Source organism: Onychostruthus taczanowskii, unplaced genomic scaffold (genome assembly GCF_017590055.1).
Source record: "Onychostruthus taczanowskii isolate IOZ18803 unplaced genomic scaffold, ASM1759005v1 scaffold93, whole genome shotgun sequence".
Lineage (NCBI taxonomy): Eukaryota > Metazoa > Chordata > Aves > Passeriformes > Passeridae > Onychostruthus > Onychostruthus taczanowskii.
In genome coordinates, this window is record NW_024507324.1 from 246,391 (window position 1) to 256,401 (window position 10,011).

General features: G+C 36.9%; 1 protein-coding gene across 3 annotated transcripts in view; it reads left to right on the top strand.

The window, feature by feature from the left end:
- The window catches only part of PROX1 (prospero homeobox 1), a 49,435-nt gene extending 40,304 nt beyond the window's left edge, over positions 1 to 9,131 (top strand). For all 3 annotated transcript variants that reach the window (XM_041426723.1, XM_041426722.1, XM_041426724.1), the window contains one exon: positions 3,395 to 9,131. In XM_041426723.1, coding sequence (XP_041282657.1) covers positions 3,395 to 3,580 — 186 coding nt within the window. In that variant the 3' untranslated portion in view covers positions 3,581 to 9,131. The remainder of the gene's footprint in view (positions 1 to 3,394) is intronic.
- Positions 9,132 to 10,011: the final 880 nt, after the last annotated feature.

Sequence of the window (10,011 nt, forward strand, 5' to 3'; positions counted from 1 at the left end):
CCAAGGAAAATGCCAGTAGTTAAAACAGCACAAACAGACAAGAGCAGATGAGAGCTTTAATTCCCTCCCAGTTTTCATAGACAAAGGGGACATGTAAACACGGCTAAGGCTTAAGAAGGGGCACCACGGAGGTTGTTGGACTGCATTAGAAAGTACAGGACTGATGTGTACCAGGTGTAAATTAGCGTAACTGCACTGAGGCTGACAGAGCCGTGCTGATTTACACTGGCCCAGAGTCTGGCCTGTGACTTTTTCTCTTGGCAGTGAAGTTATATTGACAAAGCATGCAGCAAAGTGTGATTTCTTTGTAAATCGAACTGATGTGGAGGCTTCAGCTTGAGACCCACCTAGACTCCCCCGATGAGACCTCATTGTCTTTCCTCCTGGTGAATGCACAGTGTGATTCTTTGATTGACTGCTGCCACCTGATGCTAAGAAAATGCCCTGGGTTCATACTAGGGATTGTTGGTTCTATTAAAAGCAATGTAGATAGAGTTTATTTGTCAGTGAAGCATTTTATGCAGATGTTCCTACTTCAGAGATGTTCAGTCAGTTAGGTGTAAAGATGCGCTGAATAGGTCGCCATCACTTAGGGTCAGGGAAATGCCACCCCCAGACACATAATTAACATGGCTGACTGATTAATTACCCACTGAAAAATATAACTACCCATGCATTTAAATATTTATTTTCAGGCTCTGAACTTCACTAGTATTCTCTTATCTAAAAAAAAGCCCCAAACAATAAGAACCACTGTAGATACTCTTTCTAGAAAGGAAAAGTGTTGGCTGACTTACCATCCTGTGGGATTAATCACAATGCAATTCACATTACAACACGCAAAATAATGTGGATAATCCAGCCTAACATGAAAAATTGCTAATAACATCCCAAAAGGAAAGAGCTATGAATGGTTCTAATGCCTTAGGAGTAGGGGAGATCTTTAGGAACTCAGCATTACAAGGTGAAGCCTCCAGAGGAAGAAAAAGCTGAAAAGTTGGGTCTCTTCAAAGCCCTCACAGGGCTTTGTTCATTATTGGGTTTGTTCACTGTTATGTTTGTGGGCTGCTGTCTGCAGCCTGTTCTGCCAGGTTCAAAGAGGCCTGACCCTGCAGATGTGACTCAGGTACAATAAAGTTGGACCTTAAAAGGTAGCTCCCAGTCTTAAAAAAAGCCTGTGTGTCACTACAGTGGTGGAAGACCTGGAAGCTATGGGTTCAGGGGTTTTACACTGCCTACTCCATGGAAAAACAGCATCCTCTACCTGGAAAACTTTGACATGTGGAGGTTGAAATTGAATGGCAAAGGCCCAACTTAAAACCCAGCTTAAAGTTGTCCTGGGTGTAACCATGAGGTTTGAAGCAGAGGTGGGACTTCATGCATTTGGACTTCATGCTTCTCATGTAGGTGCTTGTAATTGCCTGCTTCTCATCTCCAGCAGCTTGAGAGGGAAGAAAGACATCTTGTGTTGATCCTCTGGAGTGGACACCAAAATCAAAAGGTTTTGCTGTCATGGACTAATATCAGTGTCTACTTCATAAATTTGGTTATCTGTTCCTTTTCCTGATTTCTGATATCATGTAGTCAGAAACTCCTTCCCCTTCATTAGTGCCCAGCAATACCAGGGGTGATGAACAGTGTGTGAGCATTGAACTGCATGAACAGAAAAGCATGCCAATTTACTAGATCAATGCAGGAATGAGAAAAGCATGGTATTTTCTGTAGACATGTTACCAAATTCCTGAACAGCTGAGTAGTTATGGGGAGTTTTAAGTAATTTCTTTGAGCTGGAATAAGTGAAACATAATAGGTAATTCCTTCTCTCTTAATTATTGCTGGAATAGACAATCTGTAAAGATGTGTCTTTCTGTGCACCCTGTTGAATGAAAAATTTCCACCGATGCTTTTGGGAGCAAAAAAACCCAAAAACATGTGGGGGCTGGGTTGCATTCTCAGAGGTAGACAGAGGACTTCTCTGGAGCTTCTGGAAGCAGAGTTTGTCAGCTGGTGTCAGCGGGAGCTGATCTCATGCTTGATGGCAGAACGTTGCTATCAAACTGCTGGTTCCCAAACAAAGATAGGTGAGCGAAGGCTCCAGAGCTCTGTTTTATCAGATTGATCACACACATTTCCAGACAAGTGTTTTGGAAGTGGCTTCTAAAGGGACAGGAAGAAAAACCTGAAGTAGAGAATAAGGGGCTGGCCTTGATCTGGCAGTGTGACATGAATTCAGTAAATCATTGAGAGCTGCCCAAGTGTCTGTTTGCCATGGGAATGGTTCAGGTGGCTCCTAGTGCAGGTCGGAGAACTCCTCTTGTCGGAGGGGACAAAGAATAGCAGTGAGGGAATACTTGCTATTATAAGCATGCTGGTTACTGGCTGGCCATGTATTAGCAGTTCTAGAGCTGTGAAGCCACATTTCCCTGATAAAAGTGGAAAATAATACCTCTATGGAGATCACCTCAACCTTGCAACATTCATTAGAGCAATTGCTTTTGAATCATTTAAGGCACAGGGTGAGAAGGTGGTGCTGGTGCCTGGGACAACTACTTAGAATTAATTACTAAAGTTTGGAGGTAACTGTTTTTTTTTTAACATTCACCCATTGTTCAGGGGCTTCTGGGAGTGGCACGTTCCTTCTAGCTGGGTATTTGACTCACCTGTAAAGTGACAGTGACATTTAGAAACAAATGAGTTAAAAGCATCCCAGCTCAGAAGCCCCTTGGAGCATAATGCACTCATTAAAGAGGTTAGGGTGGTATTTGTGTGCTCCTGAAAAAGGAGAAAGACCATAGTGTCTCCTGAGAAGGCAGTTTTATGGGGTTCTTGTGCATAGCAGCCACAGAAGCAAGCCACTAGCTGAAGGCTTTCCTGCTTGATTGGTTTTAAACTGCAGACAACATTCAGAGATACCCCATTTCTTAGACTGCTTTCAGCACTGGTTGTGACCAAAGTCAGGCACAAAGGTACAAAGGGCTTCCTGTGCATGCATAGCTTTCATATTAGTTCTCACATGGAGAGGGGAACATGGCCATAAATGCACGGGTAAAATATCAAGCAGAGATTTCTTTCCTTAAAGACAATTGTGCTTGTTTCCCTTCCTGCTAATTATATCCTATAAATCCCCTACTCTCCCAACTCAGACAGTAACATTTTGTTACCTACATTCTGTCAGTAGACTTTACAAAGATCTCTAACACATGTTATAAAAGTTATTGCTATAGTACTATATATAACAGCTTTGCATAAGAGAATAGAGGGCTGCCACATTTAGAAAATGCAGGTGCTATGTAAGCCCCTTTCTGAAAGAAAGAACTTAGCTCAGTTTCCTTTGAAGAACCAGAGACTTGAAATTGAAAACTGTATTAATGCCATTGTCTCCTTGTATCAGCAGGTTCCAGAGAGATTCCTGGAAGTGGCTCAGATCACGTTACGGGAGTTTTTCAATGCCATTATCGCAGGCAAAGATGTTGATCCTTCCTGGAAGAAGGCCATATACAAGGTCATCTGTAAGCTGGACAGTGAGGTCCCTGAGATTTTCAAATCCCCAAACTGCCTACAAGAGCTTCTTCATGAGTAGAGAGTTCAGCAGCTATTTATGAATGTATGAAAGTAGCAGTCCCCTTCTGATGCCCAAGTCATGTGTGTCTCTATTTTAATTTCATATATATGTGTATGGCATACATATATATATGTATATCAAATTAGACTGATCCCTTCTGGATATAAGTTTTCGTTCAGTTCCAAGGGGATGGTTATTTTACTTCAGCCTTTGGTTTACTTTTGCCCAAGACCCTTAACATTTGAAGAATCAACGGGGTTAATTTTCAGGGAGAAGAGTTTGGAAGTGTGTAAAAGCCTGTCTTAGCAAGTTAGGGCATTATGTTTAAAAATGCTTTGTCAGATTTATTGCTTGCTGCAAAGTGGCATTTTGTCTTGGTGAGACTAATGTCATGGCACAATACTACAGACAATGAAGTTTATATTATGTTTATACTGCTAAAGGTCTGAACTTTGTGGAGCCATTTCATAAGCTTTGAGCTTTTTTATTTGTATTTCTATACTTTTTAATCAATAACTAGATTTTGTTTCATACTTCAGAAAAATACATCTGTTTTAGGTACTCGCTCCAAGAAGTGACACCCAAAAAAGCAAACCCTATGCTTCATGTGTTCCTTACAGAAATGACAGATACCCTGCACCAGTAACCAACATGCCAGGTTCTTGTTTCTCTAAATTGCAGCAAGGGATGTTTGCACAAATCAAATACTGTTCTTGCAGGGTTAGGCCAGTAATTCATGCACAATGTTGTATCAACCACACTACTTTTGGAATATGGTCAGCTTACTACAGCGGAAGCATTTCACTCTCCATAGAGTAAAAATGAAACCTTCAGCATTGTATATTGCCATGTCTCAGTCTTACTTTAAATAGCATTAGTCCCTAAATTTATTACTTTCTTAGTCCATTCTGCCTCCCAAGATTCCCTTTCCAGCATACAAAATTTCCTGTCCATATTTGACCTCTGTCCTGAAAAGCACTTTTTGAATGATCTTAGATACAGTGGAAGAGTCTTCACCTCACAGTGCTGAGGCAAAGGAAAAAAAAAAAAAAAGAGGCTTGTTTGTAGCTATAAAATATAATTAGTGTTTTCCTAATCAGAAGAATAAAAATTTCATTTTCATAAAAATCTAATTGAGCATTATACAAAAATCACAGTGTCCTCCTGGCTATGCAGAGTTCAGATAGCCAAATTCGATTTTTAAAATTACAGTAAGTGCAGCTTAAAAAAAAATAAAATAAAGAAAAAAACCTATTTACAATGTGGCTGCACTTGTCTTCTGAAGCTGGAGCTAGTGGAGACCAAAACCCGAACTACAGTGTAAAGTCCCTGATGGATCTGGGTTTGCCTGAATGCTACACCATGATATGACAGAAAGAAAGAAAGAAAACTAGCTGCTAGTTCTCATGCTTTCTTCAGTGGCTCTCCTTTTCTTATGTTTTCAGAAAGAAATCATCTCCAGCAGTTTGGGGGAAGGTTGAATATGCTATGGCACACTGTATTTGTAATTTTCTTTGTCGTCTTTTGTACGGATGCAGTAAGAATTTATTGTTATCATCAGTAGTATTTTCCCCGACATAGTTCAGTGTAAATCTAGAGGAAGTTCCTAATTAGTCCTGAATTATATTTATGACATTGAGGATATTGGTATCTTCTTTCTTTTAAAATTACATTTTGACTTTGGAGAGTGAAAGTTTACCCATGTGACTAAAGAGCTGACCTGATCATTGCAATTTCACTTCATTTACAAATACTGCTGATAGACAGAAATGTATGAAAGCAATTATTGTTAGCAGAAAGCCTTAAAAACCTGCTGACTTCAAATTAAACAGCACAATCCTCTGATTCCCTGTCATTCTTTTCAAGCACTGGCAGTATCTGTGGAGTATAGGCAATGCAGACAATAGCATGGGATGAAGTGCCAACATTTTCACTATGCATTAAAAGCAAAACAAATCTTGATCTTAGACTCCCTGAGAGTACCTAATACTGTACGTATCCTTACAGTAGACAGGAATTTTTTTCTTTCTTTTATTTTCTTACTTTTTTTTTTCATTTTTCCTTTTTTTTTTATTGTGTGTGTGCATGATTTGGTAAACATTACACTTCATAAATATGTAACTCCATTGAGTTATGAGTAAGAAAGGATGAAAATTGTGTTCATGCACTTTTTTTGATTTATGGGAAGAAGTGGCATAAAATGCTCAAGTTTTGATATAGTAAGTTCATCACTGGCATACCATCAGATGCAAAATATTACTTTGCATTGTCACCTTGGACATAAGAAAGCAAAGCCATACTTTATTCATACTATGTGGACATACTACTAGCTACCATCTCAACCTGTGATTTTACCGTTGCTTTATATTATTATTATTCTTTATTATTATTATTATTATTATTGATATTAATATTATTATTATTTGGCTGCAATGGGATTCACATAATCTAAATAAGTGAAATTGTGTACTCAACACTTGATGTTGTTGCATTTATTTATTTATTTATGGGTAGTATAATCTTAATAGTAAATGAGGCATAGGAATTAGGAATAGAAATTTCATCTTAAAAGCAAAATAAAAACCTCCTTGGTCTGAAAAAGGAATAAATGATAATTTAATAATTTCAGTTATGTGATTTTTCTGCATTTTATAGCCATATTGCCTTTGTGCCTCCCAATTCACCTAAAATTACAAATACGTGGCATAGCTTGTACTAAATTCTAAGTAGAATCCAATCCAGTTTCTTTTAAATTATCTCAATATTATTTCACTAAAAATGGCTAAAAGGCAGGAGGCTACTTTTATTGTAATTAAAGGTTTACATAGGAAAAGAATTTCAAAATCCATGTAAAACCCCCATCTTGCCATTCATTTACTGCTAATTCAGATTTATTTCTGCATATAAACTTGAGGTTATAGTCTGTGCCTAGACCTTAAATGCACCAGCGGAAGGATGAAAAAAATCCTTCAAAATACCAGTTTTTCCCCCACAAGTACAATTGTTCTTGTGCCTTCTGTGGCTTACAATTTTCATCTTTTAAACTTTATTTTTCAATTACTACAGCTGCAATAAACACTGACTTTTTTTTTTCTTTTTCCCGGCTGTTTGACATAATGTTGATAGCTATGCATATTTTGTGTCTTTTTAAAAATTAAAAAATAAAAAAAAAACAAAGCAGGAGAATACGTTTTTGAAGAAGAGAATTTTTAGAACAGTTTGATAATGCAAATTATTTTTTCTCAATTGTTTGAGCAGCATTCGAGTTTTGAAAATTCTTGTAGAGCCAATTTTTTGTAACTGTGGTGCAAATCTTGTGTTTTCTTAGCCTGATGAAAAGTAGTATAGAAGCAATATTTCATACGTGACATATGTGCATATACAGATACGTATATGGTCACACACACAGGACAACGTGTGGGCATATGTATGTATATTTACACAAAAACACACACACACACACATACAAAAGAGGCGTATGAAGTGAAAAGCTTACCTTTTTCCTATCTAGATTAAGAACCTATTTTAGACATTTGTTATGTTTTGTGAAAAGAATGTTCTATTTGAAACTACAAAACATTTAATTCTTACTGTATCTCTGGTTGTTTAATGGGAACGTTTCACATTTAATGGTAAACAAGTGGAAGATGTTAGAATGTAGTAATTATTTAAGGAAGTGTTCACCCATGTATTCCTGAGGTTTGCTTTGTGCCTCTGAGTATTATTTAATTAAAGTGTTTTAAGTTTGCAGAATCTTTGTTACTGTACCAGGTATGTGGGTGAACATTGAAAATCGAGGGGAACTTTTATAAAGCAATGTAAATATTCAACCTTACGGCTGTTCTTGCATAAAGACATAAGATTTTAATAACTACATTCTGAAAACATCTGTTGAATTTATAAGAAACACTACAGTAACTGTGTAGATAGTTGAAAGCATTCTTGAAAATCCAGCTCTCTACTTTTAAAAGTTAAGTCCCTTTCATCAGATGTCAAGGGAATGGGTAATACAGTTTCTGTAAAATTGCAGAATTTTTTTCTATGTATATGAAGTCAGTTAATAGAAAAATGTTTTTTTCCACAGGTTAATATTAAATAAGAAATAAAGGTGAAGATTTTGTGGCTTTAAAGATAGGATTTTCACCAGCAGCATTGAAAGATTATACATATATATATATACAGAAAGATATATATATATATATATTAAAAATGGAAAGTGGTTTACAAAACCCCCAAAATGAGCACTGTACATGAGAAGTGAAAGCAAAAACTATATTTGCCATGTGTATTATATAGCAATCATTGGTGTTAATAGTGCAAATGTTTCCTTCTGGTACCAACTCTGTGTTTGAAAATTCCAATACGCATTGTTTTCAAAAAGCTCCCCTTAAGGAATGTAACTGGTTTATATGAGTAAGCAGTTACTGTATTGCACTTAAATGTTCTGTTGAAGGAAATGCAATTTTGTTTTCTGTAGAACTGTTGGTTGTAAACCATCTATAAACTGAAGCTAAAAATGCTCATATTTAGAGCTGGGATGAAAACTGGTATTTAACCTTTGTATCTTCTTAGGAATATCCTTTTTAGTGTATGAAAGGTGGTGGCACTATGACTTTATTCAGTCCTTTCATCTGAGCCACAGTCACCTCTCTCCCAAAGCAGCCACCTTCTAAATGCACAAATACTGGGATATGTAGAAACAAATCTAGAAGAAACAGTGAGCTTACATTTTTCTCTAAAATCATACCTTCTGCATTAATTGTACCACTCGAGAGAGATAGCAGACAAACACAATAACCATCTCATTACCACATAACATGTAAGAGTCAGAAACTAAAAAAGGAGGGGAAAAAAGCCTCTTTAGGTTGGTTTTAGTGCTGCCCAGAAGAGTCAAAGGTTAAGGTCTAAACTGATATTGTCCCAGCCATTACTCATATGTATATAGTTACAAAAGTGACAAAACACTGCCTTTATATTATTTAGCAATATGTTGTAAATAGCATTATTAAGCTCTTTTTTTTTGTAATAAAGACCCTTTAATTTGAAGATAGTACAATAACTGAACTGATAAAGTCAATTTTTGATTTTTTTTATTTTATTTTTTAGCTAGAGGCAATTTCAACTGTGGATTTTTTCGTTGTCGTCTATTGTTCTGAAGACTTTGCATAATTTATTGGTTTAATTTATCCTAATTTATTTGATGAAGGTGTACAATTTTGTATTACCAAGGATGTACTGTAATATTAATTGATGACAAGATAAAACAATAAGACTCCCCTGTCTGTTTGGAAAAAAAAGGTGCAGTAGACAATTGATTGAAAAAAAAGTTACAATTCTAGCTTGGCAGCTACTAAATTTAAGATAAACACAGGAAAAATGTTTGGGGGGGGTGGATTTTATTTTGTGTGTTTAAAGCTTTTGTATACTCTCCAGACTTTTACCTTTTTGCTTTGTACCACTTAAAGGATACAGTAGTTCAATTGCCTTGTGTGCCTTCCATCTTCTCTAAACTGAATGTATGTGCAGTATATATGCAAGCTTGTGCAAAATAAAATATAAATTACAAGCTCATTGCCATTGTTTACATTTATTTCCAAAAGTTTATGTTGCCCCACGTCAAGAGGTAAACTCCTGAACCTCTTGGCTGTGGCCAGGCTGTGCCTAACACTGTAGTCCTCTGAAGGTTTTCTTCTCCCCTTAGTTCAAATTATTTATTAATGAAACTACCAGCCCTCTTGCAAAATGGATGTAATGATTTATGGCCTTGGTGTCCTACCTCCAGTGCAGCGCCGGTTAAGATAATGAATGTTATTTTGCAATAGTCTATCTGCCAAGGAATAACTCCCTGGAAGAGACCTGTTATGTCTGAGGCATAGACAGCCCTTTAAATTAAATGGAGCCAATGTGAGCTATTTTGTTTATACTGTTTAATCATTTCCTGGGTATACCTGCCATGCTGGTGTCCTGCAACAGGGGGTTCCTCAAGCTGGGTGAATGCAGGGATAGTGCTTGTTGAGCTGTGGTGGTTCACACTTCATTCACATTTGTTACTCTTACCAGTCTGGACTTGGTATTGGTACTGACCCGATATCAGCTTCTGTTCTCGTTGTTAGAATCCGTCACTCATGGATCTCTTCTGTTTCAAGCTGAGTATTCACCAGCATTATATAAAACTACTCTGTTCCTACACAATTCCTCAAAATGCGTTTTGTTCATGTTTTTTTTTCTGCTCTTTGCTGTTTCTGCTGTTTCATATGTATTTTAAAATTCTGGGGTTGAGTGTACCTTTGCTTTACGTGATTGTATGTGTTTCAGATATTAAAGTTCTCTTTTTGGCTTAGAATTGGTGCAGATGACAGTAAGACTGTATAGCTTATTTAGACTGCAAAATCCTGCAAGACTCTTCTGATTTTTGAAGGAGAAGCATGTTAAAAATGTATTTTGATCTG